The sequence below is a fragment of the Erythrolamprus reginae genome, chromosome 7 (genome assembly GCF_031021105.1).
Source record: "Erythrolamprus reginae isolate rEryReg1 chromosome 7, rEryReg1.hap1, whole genome shotgun sequence".
NCBI classification, from domain to species: Eukaryota; Metazoa; Chordata; class Lepidosauria; order Squamata; family Dipsadidae; genus Erythrolamprus; species Erythrolamprus reginae.
The window spans coordinates 13,314,501-13,334,285 of record NC_091956.1 but is presented as its reverse complement, the minus strand read 5'-3'; the positions used below and the strand labels follow the sequence as shown (position 1 = coordinate 13,334,285).

At 43.2% G+C, this 19,785-nt stretch overlaps 1 protein-coding gene across 1 annotated transcript; it reads right to left on the bottom strand.

The window, feature by feature from the left end:
* Window positions 1-18: 18 nt before the first annotated feature.
* Window positions 19-18,034, bottom strand: CRMP1 (collapsin response mediator protein 1). The gene is made up of 13 exons (XM_070757020.1): window positions 17,949-18,034; window positions 17,273-17,457; window positions 13,931-14,095; window positions 11,333-11,394; window positions 9,991-10,071; window positions 9,788-9,856; window positions 8,322-8,442; window positions 6,910-7,066; window positions 6,198-6,339; window positions 4,468-4,638; window positions 3,145-3,324; window positions 2,271-2,439; window positions 19-876 (listed from the first exon to the last, which is right to left on the bottom strand). The coding sequence occupies exons 1-13, from the start codon at window positions 17,966-17,968 to the stop codon at window positions 785-787; spliced, it is 1,614 nt and encodes a 537-aa protein (XP_070613121.1). The 5' UTR covers window positions 17,969-18,034; the 3' UTR covers window positions 19-784.
* Between the last annotated feature and the right edge of the window lie 1,751 nt (window positions 18,035-19,785).

The window sequence follows — 19,785 nt, the reverse complement described above, 5'->3', positions numbered from 1 at the left end:
ATTGCTTCATGTTCTTTTATTTCACGTGTTTAAAAAATGAGCCACAACTACTAAATCTGACACATTCTAATAAATTACCACAACCTATAAGGAGCAAGGAGGGAAAAAACCCTCTCCATACAAAAAAACATTTTAAAACTCAACAAACCTTGGAAATGTTTACAAGTACCAAAACTGGTCTGTAAAGATGACCGTCTATGGAAATCCTCTACAGTCACCACATGAATTAATAATAATGGCTTTTCCTAAAGTCGGACAAGAGTATGACTCGACTGAGAAGATCAACAGCCTATTGGCCCCCCTCAATGGGTCAGTAATGAATAAAAAATGTACACCAACAAAAATTCTACTGCATATTTGTAAGACGTCCATAGGTGCCTTTAACGGATCATCGCGCCTTGACCTTGTGTCTAATCCAAAGTGGCAGGTGGCCGTTGCTCTAAAGTAGATGCACAAACCACAACTTGCTTCAGTAACATGCATTGCCTAATCTAGCACAGCTAAGTAGGAAGGAAGGGTGGGAAGGTGTAAAGGATAATCTCTACTGCAAGCAAAGCTACGAGCAGCACCGCTGCTCACCGAGCACGGGGGAGGATCATGCTTTTAAGATGGCAAACACAATCAAAGTGGTTCATTCCAAGCAAACACATCACACTATGACACTTATTTTCTTAAGACAAACATTTTTTTCTCGCATAGCAATGAATGAAACGTGAGTTAAGGAGCACGGAATGTAGAGGAGGACTAAGAGTGTTCATTCTTCATTTCCGACTTCCGTCTATGCTTATCCAAGACTAGTGATGTTGGAACGGCCCCCTGGTGGTGCCACAATACGGTGTCCAGTGCGACGAGGATTATGGTCATCTACCTGAGCCCCTACAAGAGAACATTTCAGAAGCATTAGTGTTATGACCCAGTTAACCAAACATAACAGACCCCAGAAGGTAACACCAAACTTTCCTTTAATTAGGGGTGCCGGCAACCCTGGCAAAAAGTTTCTCTCTCACCACAGGCTAACAAGTCTGTCCAACTGGAAGATGAATAGATTTCTGCCACATCTATTCATCTCCTCCTGCCTTTTATCCCCAGAGCTAGGATGGGGCCTCACAAGCAGCGGTGCATCTTCCTTCCCCAGGATTGGCCCATAGATTTCCACTGCTCTCCTCTGCCTTCTCCACATCCATGCCTAAGGCACTGAACCCAGCTGTTCCTCCTCTTCCTCATCAGCCACCTCCAGACCTGGGGATTGTTGACTCTTCATCTGAAGGCTGAGGGCGGCCCAGGCTCCATCCCTGTCTCTGTCTCTCTCAGGTTGTCTTGCTGCTGACCCTGACTCCTACATTGCCTCCTCTGATTTGGCTGCTGGAGGGGCTAGAGGCCAATAGGCCACAATAATTAATTTAATTCTCGGGAATACATGAGACTCCTTCATTTCTGAGCCCAAAGCACCCCAAACCTAACCCTATCTTAGTGTGGCATTGGACCTGCCAACGGGAGCTTCTGCATGTCTTCTATTGGGACATCTCAAAAGTGGGGAAAGATGGAGGGGTATCCATTCTTATTTTTAATCTAATCAGGCCTCTGGAGGCAGACGGGCATGTTGTCCAAACTCCGTGAGAGTTGCTCTTCATTTTTCCTGCCACAGGGAGTTGCTATCCCACAAAGCTGAAGAATCATTCTGGTGTACAGCTTAAACATCATTTAAAAATAATATTTACTAGTGGAGGCAAGATTCATTAATGCCAGGCATATGGGAGTGTAATGGATTCAGCTTTCTTCTCAAACCCCTTCGGTCTGGGGTCCCTATGCCTGAAGTTGAATGGTGACCATCCAATTGGCCTGCTATCGTCTCTATGTTGGAGGCGGGGTTTTGCCTCCCCTCTGGGGAAGGAGACTCCCCACCCTCACCCCGGGTGTCTGGCTCAAAGCAAAAAAAGAGGGAATCCAGCAAAAATGAGAATCTCGGGCCACTGGTCAGGGAAACTTTCGATGAATTTTAGAAAACATGCTCCAAGCAAGTCCAAACTACCAAGCACCCCAAGGCCATTCTGGCTGCCTAAATGGCTATGGTCCAGCTCCCCTTTCTGCCAAACTGGCACCCCCAGAAAGGGCAAGCCAGCTATCCTCAGTCCTAGAACATCTGTGGAAAAATACCACCTCTCCAAAGTATGCTTTACTCACTCCACATGAGACGGCAACTCCATTCTAAATACCTCATACTGGGGCCAATCTTTTCCACAAGCATTGTTTCTAAAAGAATTCAGAATCACCTGATAAACTGAAATTAGACTGATGTAGGTTTCTAATTGGTGGAGGCTGGCTTTTGGCAGGCGATGTTTTAGTTGAGGGGGCAGGAGTTGCATATTTTGAAGGCGTTTGTAAAACTTCATAGACCGGCCCATCGTACATTCCTCGGGAAACACCCTGTAATTCTGTTACCTGCAGGGCACAGAAAGAAGCACATATATATGCAGTATAATGCAGTGAGCCATGTGCAGACCTGCACATTGGGGAAACAAAACAACCATTTCATAAATGCATGGCACGACATAGGAGAACAAACCCATCGGGACAAGATTCAGCAGTCCACTTGTATTTAAAAGACAAAGGCCGCTCTTTGAGGGCAGCAAAGTCCACATTTTGGACAGAGAGGACTGCTGGTTTGAAAGGGGGGTCAAAGAGGCTATCTATGTCAAAATTAAACATCCCTCTCAACTGAGGGGGAAGGAGAGGACATCATGTATCTCCAATCTACAACACAATACTTTCAGCGGTTCCAAGAAGGCTCCATACCCATTTGCACCATTCAGGTGATCCTGCTGACCCAGATAACCCTCCAGGTGGCCTTAACAACTTGCTAAAAGAGTTCAAATGACCAGTTGTCTACAAAGAGTAAAAATCTTTCCATTCCCCAGCATCCAACCAGAGCTGAAGAAGCTTCTTGGATGAGAAGCAAAACATCTTCAAAGAAAAACCAGAAAGGTCAACTGCCTGAAAAAAAGCACCATTGGGACAACCATGATCTGGGTGACTGAGAATCTCCATAGACAAAGATGTATTCATTCTCAGTTAACAGGCATTTACTTTTGTCTCTCCAACAATACAACAATATTGAAAGGTGACGAGGAAAATGGGTCAACATACCTTATTCCTAGTTTTGATCCGTTGATAAAGATACTCTGGAAAGGGGTTTCGGGGGATGAAAGACCCTGTTCCTTTCTTCGCCGACAGATTCCCGTCTTCGAACACAATCTTCCCTCGGCTAATAACTATGTAAGGAGCCCCACAGCATTCCATGCCTTCAAAAATGTTATATTCAATAGCCTAAACAATGACAACAATATAACATTATTAATGAGCATGTGGGCATGGTTTTGATTGCATTAATTCATATACGTGTCTGGGGTTTTAATAACCACTGGGTCAAACTGCCAAATGTTTTGACTCCTGTTTCTGCTTCCATTGGACACTTCTAAATGCTGGCTTGATTTATGCTTCTCTTTTATTGTCTGTATTCTTTTAAGAGGGCTTCTTTCTTCATTAATTAATTCTACCTGATTTCATTTTGACTGGTTATCTGAGTCTGTCATCTGCACCTCCATAACTGGTTCAGTTCTGCAACCCAACAAGACCGACACAGACTTCAGAGGATAATCAGAACTGCAGAAAAAACAATTGCTGCCAACCTGCCTTCAATTGGGGACCTGAATACTGCATGAGTCAAAAAGAGGGACATGAAAATATTTACTGACCCCTCACATCCTGGACATAAACTGTTTCAACTCCTACCCTCAAAATGACGCTATAGAACATTGCACACCAAGACAATTAGACTCATGAACACTTTTTCCCCGAATGCCATCACTCTGCTGAACAAATAATTCCCTCACCACTGTCAAACTATTCGCTTAAGAGTGCAATATTGTTGTTACTCTTCTCAACTTTCCTATCAACTATCTCCTCCCACTTATGACTGTATGACTTGTTGCTTGTATTCTAACGATTTACATTAACATTGTTTCCTGATTGTTTATTTGAACCCTACGACAATCATTATGTGTTGTACCTGATGATTCTTGACAAATTTATTTTTTTCTTTTTCTCTAAGGCTGCTCTTCTGGTTTCCGGCATGCACATGTGCTGGCCAGTTGGACTTTGTGTGTGCCGATGCACCAGAAACTGGAAGACCAGCTGTCTGGTATTCTAGTTTCTGGCACCACGGCACATGCAAAGACCAGCTGTCCTGCGCGCACCACAAACCGGAAGACCAGTTGGCCAGTGCATGCATGCGCACCAGCTTGCTGGTTTTCCAGTTTCCGGGCTCTGGCACATGTGTTCCGGGTTCGGCACTCGGTGTCAAAAAGGTTACCCATCACTGGTATAGGGCTTCCTGCCAGAGCACAGAGTTGGTCTAGAAGACCTCTGAGGTTCCTTCTTCATTCTATTGATTGAGATGTTCTTTCTTACCGATTTATGGCTTTTTGCTGTGATTGTCTTCTCTTTGTCGGGATCCCAGATAACAAGATCAGCATCAGAACCAACTTCAATCCTGCCTTTTTGTGGATACAGATTGAAGATTTTGGCAGCGTTAGAGCTAGTAATAGCAACAAACTGGTTTTCATCCATTTTACCTGTAGACTAATCAGAAATTAAAGCTATAGTAACAGACACAGATATAGTATTTTTCTACAGGTTAGATGGCACATATTAATAAGGGGTAATTACTAGACCATGACATTTGAAAATATATGTGATTCCTCAGTAGATCTTAAACAAAACTTAATATTTGGGGCGTAAAGGATCTCATTGTATTTGTAGAGAACAAAAGAAATGATATTGGAGGAATGTTAGGGACACAATTAGAATAACCCTTCATTAAAACATTTCCATTTAGCATTTAGACTTATATACCGCTTTACAGTGCTTTACAGCCCTCTCTAAGCGGTCCTCATTTTACCCACCTTGGAAGGATGGAAAGCTGAGTCAACCTTGAGCCTGGTGTGATTTGATCTGCCAAACTGCTGGCAGCCAGTGATCAGCAGAAGTAGCCTGCAGTACTGCACTCTAACCACTGTCTCACTGTGGCTTATACAATATCCTAAAGATATTGTGCTTTGCAGGGATGGATTCCCGCTTACCTCACTGCCGTTTCACTTCCTGGTCCGCTGCATATGCATGCTTATGCACAATGCAAAAGACCCAACTTCTATGCATGCACAGAAACAAAAAAAACAGCTTCTGAATGTGCGAAGAAGCAAAAAACAAAATGGCGGCACTAGTTCAGTAGCAGAATTTTGCTGGAAATAGACTTTGCTTATGACTGCTTTTGAATCAGAGTGTGAATGGGTCTTTATTCTTGATAATTGATCCAACCAGACAGAACAGAAGCCTGATTCATTTAACAATCTAACAAATGAGCCAGGGTGGTGCAGCAGGTTGCTGCACTGCATGCCACTGAAGCTGACTGTAGATCTGAAGGTCAGCAGTTCAAATCTCATCACCGGCTCAAGGTTGACTCAGCTTTCCATCCTTCCGAGGTGGGTAAAATGAGGACCCGGATTGTGGGGGAAATAGCCTAGCTCTGTTAAAAAGTGCTATTGCTAACATGTTGTAAGCTGCCCTGAGTCTAAGGAGAAGGGTGGCATAAAAATCAGATAGATAGATAGATAGATAGATAGATAGATAGATAGATAGATAGATAGATAGATAGATAGATAGATAAACTGTATTGATTCACTGAACAACAGTGACAAGAAAGGTGTGTGGGGGGATTCACTTAACAAATGTCTCACTTGACAGTGGAAATTTTGGGGCAACTAAAAAGAACTAGGCGTGCCAACCAGAGACAATGGTTCAATAATCCCAAAATCACTGGCATGGGAATGGCATGGGAATGCCCGCTAAAGAGGTGCTGCATTTTAGAACTGTTACCACAACAACTAATTTGAAACTTTACTGAACACTAGCAAGAGGGCTCAGGAGAAAGGGGAAATACCAGCTTTATGTGGTAATTTTTGTATCTACATTGTAACCGCTTGGTTTTAGTAAAAGTATACCTTTCACTGCAAACGGAATCGAGGGTCTTCCTTTCTTAAATGCCCAAACCGGAATAGATTGACACTGTGCATCTTTCTTTTGCTCCACTTTTTGTTTTCTCCCACCTCCCCTTTTTATCTGTCCTTATATATTCCACTCACAACACATTTATTCCAGACCAACGTCATTCGTTCTTCAACACCATTAACCCCTTCAGGGATGAGAGTGAAGTTTTCTTTGCCCAGAGCCTTTTGGGCTGTGTTGTAAGTACAGTGTCCGCTTCCGGTCACTTGTAGATCTCCACTGAAAGAAAGAAAAAATGCACATAACATCAGTGAATAAACATTCCAGATCCATTTTTCACTTTTTGTTTCTCACAACTGAAGTTGAAGGTCAATTGTGATCGATACAGTTGCAGTTCTTGACCTACAAACACCACCAATGTATTGTATCATTTATTGTTGCAAGCTGCCCAGAGACCTTTGGGAATGGGCGGCGTGAAAGTCAAATAAATTAAATTAAATTATTAAATTAAATTAAATCAAACCCAAAATTTATATTGTTAAGTGAGACATTTGTTAAGGGAGCTTTGCCCCATTTTACAACTTTCCTTGCCATCTCTGTTAAGTAAATCACTGCAGTTGTCAAGTGTGGGACACACTGTCAGATGGAGAATCAACAGCAGAAGACTTTGCGCATGCACAGATGATTAAAAAGAAAATGGTGACGTCTGGATGGATGAGTGGAGCCTCTTGTTGCCTCTTCTCCAAATCACTAGCCGTCTTGTCTACTACTATGCCTGAACCAGGGTGTACCGGTAGGATTTCACCACTGGTTCATACCCATAGTTTGCCAGTATCTGTCTTTTCTTACCAGGCTAAAAGTGAGGTCAGATGATCAGGCGTGGTCGGATCCAGGCTCAGAGGCGGTGAGGTCACAAATGCTGCAGCCTTCGCCCAGTTCTTGTTCCAATAATGAGTGCCATCAGTCCCCAGACTGGCTGTGATCGGTTCCCCCAATACCAGAGCACCTTGGGTGGAGAAAAGACGGACCAGAATGCATAAAAATTGATGATTTTAAATAAAATAAAATACAGTGATACGTCTTACGAACCCCTCGTCATACAAACTTTTCGAGATACGAACCCGGGGTTTTAAGATTTTTTTGCCTCTTCTCCCGAACTATTTTCACCTTACGAACCTGCTGCCGCCACTGGGATGCCCCGTCTCCAGACTTCCATTGCCAGCTGAAGCACCAGTTTTCACGCTGGTGGGATTCCCCTGAGGCTCCCCTCCATGGGAAACCCCACCTCCGGATTTTGTGATGCTGCAGGGGAATCCCAGCAGGGGAATCCCACCAGCGCGAAAACAGGCGCTTCGGCTGGAAACGGAAGTCCGGAGCTGGGGTTTCCCAGCGAGGGAAGCCTCAGCGAAATCACAGCATTTACTACTCTTACCTTGAATCTCTTCTCGTCTTCTGACTTTTCTCCTATATCTTACATCTAGCCATTCATTTTCTAACACCTCTTGATCACTATCTGACAGGGACCAACTTTCCATTATAACGTCCGCTCCCTGAGACACTCCTAAATCACTGTCAACTTCACTCTCGGCTTCCCTTCCCTCTGATAACCTCCTTAACCCAGGATAAACTAAGGAACTTGGCTCATCCTCCTCAGAATCAGACATGTCCTGAGGCTGACAAGGATCACTCACAGCAACGCTAACCAGAAGAAATGGCGGGAACCAGCTGCACATGTGTTTAAATATTTTTGGGCAGCTCTTATTTTTGGGGGAGGGTTTATTTTCAGAGGAGGGCTTAATTTCAGTAAAATGCAGTACAACTAGCCTACAAACCAAGGGTGAAATGCTCCTGGTTCGCTTGTGCCTGTCAGTCATTGGAGAGCCGGTCGCGAAGGCAACACGAAGTTCTAGCCACATGCCCGGATGCCACCATTTGAGTTCTTTTACCCTCTGCACATGCACAAAGTGTTCTGTGAATACACAGAGCATAAAAAAACCCCAAATGGTGGCATCAGGGCAGGTGGGCGGTTCAATAAAATATAACACAGGGTCTTATTTTCAGGGAAACACAGTAGGTCAATGTTGCCACTCCTGGTGCAATGCCGTCAACCATATTTGTAGGAACCTGCTACTCACGGAATTGCATATGGAGTGCCAGGCATGGATAAAGTTCTCTAACTTCCATCATGTCATTTTTAACCCAAAAGTAGGTGTGTGAAAGAGAAATACATCCATCCGTCAAGACAACCTGAACCCCCTTACCTTTCTTCCTAGCCAGCGAGATTACATCAGCCGCGCTTTTACTCATAACTTTAGTGATATAGACGGGACAGTTGATCCGACTAGCTATGGTGATCGCCCGGAATACGGCCTCTGCTTCCAACTGAAAGGCAAATAGAAAGGGAGACCAAGTGTCATAAAAACGTTCACATTTATTAATTATCATGGCATTTGTGATATTTCTATGGTGACCCATATCAAGATAATGCCTCTAGGTTTAACGGAGTTGAAATTTGCATTTAGCTTTAGGTTGCTTCTCTCCTTGATTAGTTTCCATCCATTGTTTCTTCTCTTGTATTCTTGGCGCTTTGGAAAAACCCTTTCATCTATGTGGCAGCCCTTCAAACATCAGAAGACTGCTATCGTGTCTCCCCTGGTCCTTCTTTTCCTTAAATTAGACGTACCCAATTCCTGCAACCATACTTCGTACGTTTTAGCCTACAGTTCCCTAATCCTCTTTGTTGCTCTTCTCTGTACTCTTTCCAGAGTCTCACACATCTTTTATATATTGTAATTACCAAATTTGGATGCAGTATTCCAAGTGTGGCCTTACTAAGGCTTTGTAAAGCAGTAGTAATATACTTCACCTGATCTTGATTCTATCAATGCAGCCTAGGATTGTGTGGGCTATTTTGGGGCTGCTTCCACACATGGCTGGCTCATATTTAAGTAATTGTCCACTAGGACTCCAAGATTCTTCTGGCAGTTACTGTTTGTGTACTGTTGCACAGTTACTTCCAAGTGGCCTCAATGACTCTCTAAAAAGGATGCAAATGACCAGCTGTCTGCAAGAAGCATCAATCCTTCCGTTCCCCAACCATCCAATCCAAGTGGAAAAAGCTTCTTGAAATGAGAAGCAAAATAATAATAGTCGTCGTCGTCATCATCATCATCATCCCAGGAGACAGCAGAATTGAGGAGAAGCAGCTAGAGAAATTAGTGAAATATGGAGATCTAAAAATCGAGCTGCAATGACTCTGGCACAAGCCCATGAAAGTGGTCCCAGTGGTACTTGGCACGCTGGGCGCAGTGCCAAAGGATCTCAGCGGACATTTGAAAACCATCGGAATTGACAAAATCCCCATCTGTCAATTGCAAAAGGCCGCTTTACTGGGATCGGCAAACATAATTCGCCGCTACATCACACAGTCCTAGGTGCTTGGGAAGCGCCCGACTGGTGATGAAATACGAAATCCAGCATAGTGATCTCGTTTGCTGTGTTGTACTGACATAATAATAATAATAATAATAATAATAATAATAATAATAATAATAATAATAATTATTATTATTATTATTATTATTATTATTATTATTATTATTTATTAGATTTGTATGCCGCCCCTCTCCGAGGACTCTTCAAACAAATACCAAGAAAGCCCAGTTGCCTCTTATGTTTCAGGTATTTCTGTAAGAAATCCTTTGGAAGGCAATGCAGGAATCCTCACCTCTTCAGGTCGGCTCAAAGCATGACCTTCTGGTCCTGTTATTCCCAATGCCAGCACCCTCTTTTGCTCCTGAAACAGAAGAGGGCACGGTCATTCCTTGGGGGGGGGGACAGGGTGTGTGTAGAGATCCCCAAACCACAGGAAGCTTCCTGCCTGGGGAAACCAGAACATGTTGTTCTCATTTATCAATTCATGTTTCTCACCTGAGCTATCAAATCCCCATTTTCTGCGTGCACCATGATAACGGCTCCGAGACTTTTCAGGAAGGTGAATGCTTCGTAGAGCTGTGTGCAATTGACAAGGAGGAGGAGAAAGAGGAAGGAGGAGGGGAGAGGTGAAGAAAGGGAGGATGGAGCAAAGAGGAGGAAGGAGGAGGAGTGGGAGGGGAGGTGGTGAGGGGAGAAGAAGAAGAGAGAGAAGGAGGAGGAGGAAAGTAGGAGAAGAGTAAGAGGAGGAGGAAGATGGAACAGGAAGGAGGAGGAAAGGGTGGGGAAGGAGGTGAAGAAGGGGAGGAAGGAGCAAGGAGGAGGAAGGGGGAGGAGGGGGAGAAGAAGAGGAAGGAGTGGGAGGGGAGGAGAAGAATGAGGAGGAGAGAAGAGGAGAGAGGTGGAAAAGGAAGGAGGAGGAAGGGGTGGAGGAGGAGGTGAAGAAGGGGAGGAGGGAGCAAGGAGGAGGAGGAAGAGAGAAAGGAAGGAGGAGTGGGAGGGGAGGAGAAGAGAGGAGGAGGAGGAAGGGGTGGGGGAGGAGGTGAAGAAGGGGAGGAGGGAGCAAGGAGGAGGAGGAAGAGAGAAAGAGGAAGGAGGAAGAGTGGGAGGGGAAAAGGAGAGAGAAGAGGAGGAGGAAGGGGGAGGAGGAGAGGAGGAGGGGAGGGGAGAAGAGTGAGAGAAGGAGGAGGAAGAGAAGAGGAAGAGGAGGACAAGGTGAAGAACAAGAAGAGGAGGAGGAAGAATATATATTAAAAACACCCGTGGTGGCACAGTGGTTAGAATACGGCATTGCAGGCTAATTCGGCCAACTGCCAGCAGTTCGATCCTGACCGTCTCAAGGTTGACTCAGCCTTCTGTCCTTCTAATGGTCAATGAAATGAGGACCCAGATTGTTAGGGGCAAGAGATTGTTAGAGCCCTCTGTAAACCATTTACAGAGGGCTCTAAAGTACTGTGAAGCGGAATATAATTCTAAGTGCTATCGCTAATATATAACCAGAGGAGAATAATCTTAACGAAATTTTAATTTAACTTTGCTTTAGGACATCAGTTGAGGATCTGGCAATTTGGAAAGCTTTCTTGGTGCATTCGAAAGACGACACTCATGCTGAAAAATAACATAATCCAAGCGTTCAATTAAGGTCTCTATTCTCCATTAAAATTGACCCTGATTCTGCAATAGGACCCTAAAGACAGCAGAAGCCTAATTCAGGAGAAAATGTGGGTACAACTCAACTCAAAAAGAGAAGAGATGGCAGAACAAAATATAAAACACCCCTCCATCTTAGTTAAAAAATCAGATTTCAAATCTTGAAAGAGGAAATAAAAATGGTACATACTTGGGAATCGGTCATTTGGTAGAGATCTTTGTAGCCCATGTAGACTTGGAAAGAATTGATACCTGTTGAGATATTTTTTTAAAAAAAAAAGTGAATTAATTTATGCACAATACGTACAGTCCTCAATTTACGACCAGCAAAGGGCCCCCAAATTTCAGCCGCTAAGTGAAACATTTGTAAAAAGTGAGTTTTGCTCCCTCGACCATCCTTGCCACCGTTGCAAAGGGAATCCCTGCAATTGCTAAAATTAGTAACGTGGTCACTAAGTGAATCTGGCTTCACCATTGACTTGGACAGTGGGAGATGTATAAATATGAATTGACTGCCAAGCATCCGAATTTTGAACACATGACTAAGGAGAGGCTGCAATGGGGTGAGTGTGAAAAATGGCCGTGAGTCCCTTTTTTTACCAGCAACGTTGTAACTTTGAACCGTCACTAAATGAAGTGTCGTAGGTCAAGAACCAGCAATATACGGCGATTAAAACTCCCTGGTGCCATAAACATAGATTTCAACCAACGATACACAGGGAGATTGTTTTATTTGGGGATTGATAAACTATGACTCCACTTTTCTTTCTTTCTTTCTGTCTGTCTGTCTTTCTTTCTTTCTTTCTTTCTTTCTTTCTTACTTACTTACTTACTTACTTACTTACTTACTTACTTACTTACTTACTTACTTATTAGATTTCTATGCCGCCATTCTTGAGGCGACACAGGGCGGCGTACAAAGTTATAAATGTAACAATAGGTAAAGAAATCTAAATTATTATAAAAGGATTATGCAAATTACTAAAAAATATAAAAAAACCCATACACAGTCATACGTATTCATCCAATTCAATCATAGATAGTATCGGCCGGAGACAATCTCGTCACTCACGGCCCCCATGCTCACTGGCAGAGGTAGATCTTCAGAGCTTTACAAAAGACCAGGAGGGAGGGGGTGGTATGTATCTCCAGAAGGAGTTCGTTCCAGAGGGCCGGGGCCACCACAGAGAAGGCTCTTCCCCTAGGCCCCACCAGGTGACATTGTCTGGCTGATGGGACCTGGGGAAGGCCGACTCTGTGGGACCACTAGGATACATGAGGCATAAATCGGTTCCAAAGATAATCTGGTAGTAGTGGGTTCCTACCGGTATGGGTGATGTCATCACAGCGGTAGTGAAAACTGTGCGGCACACACAGCTCTGTGTGTCCAGCACGTGCACGCATGCATCCTAGTGAGATTTTGCTTCTGCACATGCACAGGAAGCTAAATCTCTCGAGGGGACATACAAAAGAGAGATTTCGGCAACTTTTTGCTTCTGCACATACGTGGAAGCAAAAGAAATGTGGAAATCTCACACGTGTGCATCCCCTCACAAGATTTTGCTTCCTGCTCATGCGCAGAAGCAAAATATCACTCAAACATGTCCCGCATGCACACCGGAGACACAAAACTGCGTGCACAATGCACCGGAAGCGAAAGGAGCGACAACCCTCGCCTGGCAACAGGGATAAGTTTTTTGTTTTTTAGGTAGAGTATGTCCAAACTCTAGAGTGGTACAATGGCCCTGTCCGGATATACTGTGATATGCAGCAGGACTTGTCAAGATACCAGAATTTATATTGTGGCAATTAAAGAACCTGTGCAGATAAATGACAAAGACACTTTTGTAGAAAAACAGTAGCAAACAGTTTTACTCTTCAGTGCAAACAAAATGTCTTCTGTCTTAGTTTTCTATTTATATGAACAAACCTTCGCTATATGCAGTAAAACTTACTTCCACGTAGATACTAAACAAATCCAGGTTTCTCCGTATCAGCACTACAGATCTAACTCAATGCTTACTTCATTTAACTCACCCTCAAACTACTAAAGCCAGCCAACTAACAACCACACCAACAACAACCACACCACATCATCGTAAAGGTGCTTTGCATTTCATAATGCTCTCGCCCAATCAGGTTGCAGTTTATTCCCTACAACTCAGCATTTAACATGCTTACATCCTTCTACAGTGGTACCTCGACATACGAGTCTAATTCATTCCAGACCCGAGCTCGTATGTCGATCAACTCGCATCTCGAACGAATGCCTTTAGACTTTGTTTTTCGCGCCGAGATAACTGGAAGCAAGGAATTCTTGCACCACCTAGTGAAAGCTCAGCTCGTATCCCAAATTTGAGCTCGGGTGTGGAACAGAAATTTTGCTCACGTCTCAGCTCGTAACGTGGAATACTTGCATGTGGAGCAGCTCGTATCTAGAGGTACTACTGTATTACCTTATATGGTAACACAATGAAATATCACCTAGGATTCAGCTAATCCTTGACAGGCCCTAGAGCTCTCGCCTCTGAATCGGGAGGCTGTGAGTTCAACCCTAGGTAGAGGCAGATATTTCTCTCTCTGGGCACAATGAGAATATAGCGTATCTGTTACAAAACTTCACATTTGCAACAGGGAAGAGCAGCCGGCCAGTAAACAATTGGCTCCGTTCAGTTGCCTAGACTCCACCCTGCAAGGGGTTATGGGTCATTCAAAGATACGTCCAAACACTGGAGCGTGTCATGAGCACACTCACAAAACGCCCTCCCCAAAACCTCTTAGTACAAACCTTTGTGCTTCACCAAATTTTCAAGATCTTCCTGGATCCCATCGTACCAGTCGGTGATGTCCATGTGCAGAGAATAATCGCAACAGGATTTACTCTCCGCTGCCTCTTTCCATTTTGCAAACGCCGTTAATAAACTAGAGCCAGGCTCCGGAAGGACGTGATCAACTGCAGGAGAAAGAAAAAGTAAAAAAGAAGGGGGAGGGGAGAGAAGCATTAAGGTAAAGGTTCCCCTCACACATATGAACACTGCTGCGATGGGAGCTCAAGATGTTTCCTGAAGTGCACAATATCGACAGAGTCAGTGCCGCCCGAGAGTTTCTTGACCGTTTCGAGATTGAAGGCGAGGCTTTTCTCAACTGTGAAAGTTCTGATAATCTTGCTGACAATTTCACCAATGCGCAGGGGACTAAACCGCATATTGATATTTGTACTAGGTATAACCTGAAACCTTAAATGGGATTGTGTTTAAATGTCAACCCCTAAGGGGGAGATTGTTAGTACAGGAGTACATGTGTGTTAGGGTTTGCCACTGTAAACTTGTACTGTCACTTTAAATGTTACAGTTGCTACTGTAAAACTGTACTGTCACTTAAACAGTTAAACTGGTACGTCATTAGAGGGCGCCAGTGCTCCATCCCTCAAATGAGGCTGTGACTGCATATTTCTGTTCAGTCATTCTCTTACTTTGCCTGAGAGGGGGGGGAGTTGTGTTTATGCTTCGTGCGTATCTTCTTGTATTAGCTTCGTGCTTATTATCTATATTGTATTTTGCTTTGTGCTTCTAATCTTGTAATTGCTCAGTGCTTATTATCCTATATTTGCTTTGTGCTTATTCTGGATTGTTTCTATATTTTGTTTATATGTAAATAATACTTATTTAACTAAGTCTGTGTCTTGGCTTTATCACACATCCACGCTCTGTTAAAATTCTCTGCTCGGTGATGTCGAAGGTTTCATAGCCTAGCTATACCGAGACATGCCAACATTGGCGGCAGGAGATGAAACTTGTTTGTTTGTTTGTTTAGTTATTTAGTTATTTAGTTATTTATTAGATTTGTATGCCACCCCTCTCCGTAGACTCGGGGCGGCTCACAGCATTGACAAAACAATATATAATAACAAACCTAATATAAAAGTCTAAAATAGCAACTTTATATTAAAAGCCTAAAAACCCCATTATATAAAAAAGCATACATACAACATACCATACATAAAACAGCATAGGCAAGGGGAAGTGTCTCAGGTCCCCCATGCCTGATGGCAGAGGTGGGTTTTAAGAAGGAGTCCTAATCTCCGGGGGGAGCTGGTTCCAGAGGGTCGGGACCGCCATAGAGAAGGCTGTTCCCCTGGGTCCCGCCAGCCGACATTGTTTAGTCGATGGGACCCGGAGAAGGTCAACTCTGTGGGACCTAACTGGCCGCTGGGATTAGTGCGGCAGAAGGCGGTCTCGTAGATATTCTGGTCCGGTGCCATGAAGGGATTTATAGGTCATAACCAACACTTTGAATTGAAACTTTGAAACTTGGGCTGACCACCCTACTCCAGAGAGCAAACGTCAATCAATGCAGTAGCGCCTTACCCATTCTCCTTCAGCCAAAAAATTTAAAACTCAGCAATCAACGAGAACAATCTTGTGCCTCCATCCTTAGCATTCAGGTACCATATTGTAGCGCGCACTTCGCACTTAGAGGGAAACAGAATGAGGACGCTCATCTCTAACCTTCCCCACAACGCCAATCAGTGATCTACTGACCACTGTCACTGCTCGTTCTCTTCCACTGGCTTCCCGCTACACGATAGTCACACCAACGTCCCCCGTGAACAATCCCCGCGAGAGCTATGTGCCTTTTAACTTTACTTTCTGGATAACCCTCGTAATTCCCTTTATCGTATTTTCTTCTGGCATTCAAAAACAGTCCTGACTTAAAATTTATATGCTGTCTTAACATTTTTTTCTAAACACATATGCCTTTTGCCCCTCTTTTTTATTCTGCTTTTGGACATGTCCACCAGACCTGGTTGTATGTGCCTGGCTTTTTATTACATTTCCAATATTTTTAAAAAATTTGGCTAGTGCTACCGGATTGCTCTTGGTAACTATCATGGGTGCATCTGGTGAATAAGCACACACATGTCGGCGTGAGATTTGGCTTCTACGCATGTGCCAGAAGCAAAATCTTGTGTGAGGATGTGTGTGCGAGCAAGATTTCGGCAATTTTTGCACGCGGTGAAGCAAACAGTCAGCGAAAATTGTCAAAATCTCACTCGCGACGGTATCGTCACATGAGATTTTGCTTCCAGCGCATGCGCAGAGCCTGAATCTCACATCGACACCTGCACCCACCTGCCAGTTAGCCGGAGCTGCGTGAGTAGCTCCATTTTCGCTACCAGGACTCCGTATTCCCTTGTACCAGCTGCAACCCGTTATTGGTGCCACCTATTGTTCTATCGGGCTCTCTGGTAGACTCCTCCCAAAAATTCACAGGTACAAATTTCAGACACACACACGTTTGAAAATTCAAAACAATTTTCTTTATAATGAAAATTCAAATAAACCAAGCCCTCTTTTGGTATAGCAAAGAGCACTGGTCTCCAAACAAACTAATTTGTACAAGTCCCTTATCAGTTCTGAGTTACTTAGCTTGCAGCTGTGAGGCAATTCACAGTCCTTCTTCTTTCACAAAGTGAAACACACTTTGCTCTGGTTTAGTTTCAAAGCGGGGAAAAATTCAGCACACAAAAGATCAAAGTCAGTAAAGCAGTCACGAAACACAAGGATCAGATAATCCTCCACAATGGCCAAACCCACAGGCTGCTATTTATAGCAGCCTCACTAATTACCACAGCCCCACCCAACCACAGGTGGCCTCATAATAATCTCTCAGTTGTTGTTGCCAATGCATCGCTCTCCGCATGCGTGGCTGTATCATTAACTCTTGTTCTGAATCCAAGGAGGAGCTACATATTTGATCTCCTTCTGAGCTGTCTGCCACACTCTCCTCTTCCCTGTCACTCATGTCTTCTTGGTCAGAGGAGCCTTCATCAGCAGATTCCACTGGGGCAAAACAGGCCTGCAGCATGTGGATGTCTCCCCCACATCCACAGTCCTTGGGGGAGGAGCTGGGCCAGAGCTAACCACAACACCTATAAAACATTTTATACAAATTTTCTTCATAAGTGGTTGCCATCGTCAATTTATAATTTCTTTCCTACAAGCCACTTCCGTTCTTGAGCAAAGAAGCTCCTGGGATGAGAAGAGGAATGTTTTCAGTGGAAAAAACAACAACAGCAACCCAGAAAGCCTTTTGGAAAAGATTGAAGCTCAACAACTTCAACACTTACTGACGGTCGTTGTGCCTCCGGACAACGCAGCCTTCGTTCCTTGATAGAAGTCATCGGCTGCTCTTAAGCCTTGGATGGATTTCTGCAGAGAAGTGTTGCTGTCGATACCGCCTGGAAGGATCATGAAGCCGGTCGCCTCGATAGTTTTCGGGTTTCCAGGAATAATCAGATTCTCTCCTATTTGTCTAACAGGAAGAAAACAGGGAGGTTAACTCTTTTACCCAGGGAGACCCTCAAACATCTCAAATGTGTTCTGTCTTGCATGGCAGCCGGCTAGTAATTAGCCACAAATTAAAACTCAAACACAAAGGTTTCAAAATGAATTCCCAAAGCCAGATCTAAGCATCCCATTAGCTGGACCCCTAGATCTTGAGTTTGACACCCCCAGCTGTAAATTGTCACCTGTTTTAGGTTCAGCATAGCAGTCATATAGGTGAAAAATGGTAAATTGCTTTTTTCAATACTACTGTAACAATGAACAGTCACTAAACATTGTAATTGGAAGACTAGCTGTATAATCGTTTAATCTTATCGCTGTCTGCTTTTTGCCTCTATATGGGCCATCTTTTTTAATTCAAGCGATTATCAAACCAAGTTAGTGAAAGCATCCTAAAAGAAGCCGTATCCATTGTTATCAACCAAAGGTGCAAATAAATTTCAAGGTTTCAATACTAACTTTATAAGTCCGTCTTCCATGTACACATCGGCGTAGAAGGAATGGTCATCGTTGATAATTCGTCCGTTCTTAATGAATAAACCATCCCCCTGAGTGGACAAAAAAAAGTCAGAAATGGTGTTATGAGATAAAGAAATTTCATATATATAGACAGATAGCTATTGAAATATTAGTTTCTGATTTTTATTAATGTTTTTCATACTGTTAGTTTAAATAATGGAAAAATGAGGATAAGATTGTTTAAATGGAAAATGAAATTTATGCTGCTCCTTAAAATGTTTTATATTATATGAGAAGGAAATAGTATATATTATGATTTCTAGGCACTGATGCTGTGTTTTTTATCTATTTATATTTTAGTGTATGGTGGAGAAAAATTTAAAAAAATTATACCTCCCCCAAAAAACAGAAATAGTGGGGATAACATTTAAATAATTAGATCACACAGTCTTGTAGCATGACTTGAGGATCTAAAAGAAGGGGTGACTTCTTGCCTAGTCTTTTAAGAGGTCTTTTGAGAGGTCTTCTCCCTGGATAAACCACCATTCAGGGTTTACAGGATTGTGGATTTTTTTTCAGAACTGAGGAGCAGAATTCCTCCTTCCGAGCATACCACATACCTCTTAAGATACAGTTCCTGAAATAAAACCCTTCCAACCATTTCGAAATTGGAAGGAGATGTGGGAGATATAACCATTTCAGAGCTTGACAGCAACTTGTGGACTTCATTCCCAGAATTCCCCAGGCAATTGGCTGGAGAATTCTGGGAGTTGAAGTCCACAGATCGTAAAGCATGTCCTAAGGTTGAACATCCTTGCTCTAAGATGGGAGTGAAGAAAAATGGCACTTTTATGACTTGTGGACTTCAACTCCCAGAATTCCCCAGTCAGCCATTCTATGTCAGGAATTCTGGGAGTTGAAGTCCACAAATCATAAAGGAGCTATTGTCTTCCATCTCTGCCTTAGAACCTAAGTCTTAGATATGAAAATGGCTGGCTTGGGAAATCTGGGAGTTGAAGTCTACCAGTCATAATGGTGCCATCCTTCCCCACCTCTGCTAAGAAAATTCTAGAAAGATCTAAACTGGGTCCCAAGCCAATTCCAACTAGGTTTTGAAATCAGAGAAGTGGTAGCTGGCTTGATCTGGTAAAAACGACAAAGGCTTACATAAAAGTTTAGCCCTGATTAGATAACCCACAGTGATAACAATTCTGGTATATTTATTTATTTATTTTTAGTTTATTATTTAGATTTGTATGCCGCCCCTCTCCGAAGATTCTGGAACAGTGTTTCCCAACCTTTTTTTGGCCATGCGCCACCTAAGCATCTCTAAAATCCTGATCCCCCCCAATGACATATAATTCTTACTATTCAAAAAATGAACTCCTACTCATGTGAAGGAAGCCTAAAAGGCCATTAACTTGGTTTAAACAAGGTTCCAATTGCCCCTATTAAAAATTAAATTGCTCCCCTGTGGGAACCAGGGTTCTGGAACCTTAAGTAGAATGCGCTTTCTCAATTTCCAGATGTGCAATGGCTTCTTCAAGGTCCCTGTTTACTATTCCTAACCTCTTCTCAGTTCCTTTTAGTCTCTGGTCCATTTGCTCAGTTTTTTCCTCCATTGTTGCCATTCTATTTTTGTTATTTATTAATACTTCTTGAATTGTTCCCATTTTTTCATCTAGATTTCCCATCTGGTCATCTACCAAATGTCTGTTTATGACCAAAAGGTCGGGGTTATCTGCCAAGCCTATAACAAACGTTTCAAACGCCCCCCCAAGATTTGTAAAGAATGCCTCCAAATTGGGCTGCAGCAAAGGTACTCACTCTATTGTTC

What these genes read in the sequence shown, in the direction of transcription:
- CRMP1 (XM_070757020.1), bottom strand. Translation starts at nt 17,968, where the DNA reads ATGGAAGACGGACTTATAAA. An exon ending in CGGAGGCACAACGACCGTCA is followed by an intron (nt 14,096 to 17,272) that starts GTAAGTGTTGAA and finishes TTTCTCCTGCAG; the next exon opens with TTGATCACGTCCTTCCGGAG. An exon ending in CTTTGAGCCGACCTGAAGAG is followed by an intron (nt 8,443 to 9,787) that starts GTGAGGATTCCT and finishes TTTGCCTTTCAG; the next exon opens with TTGGAAGCAGAGGCCGTATT.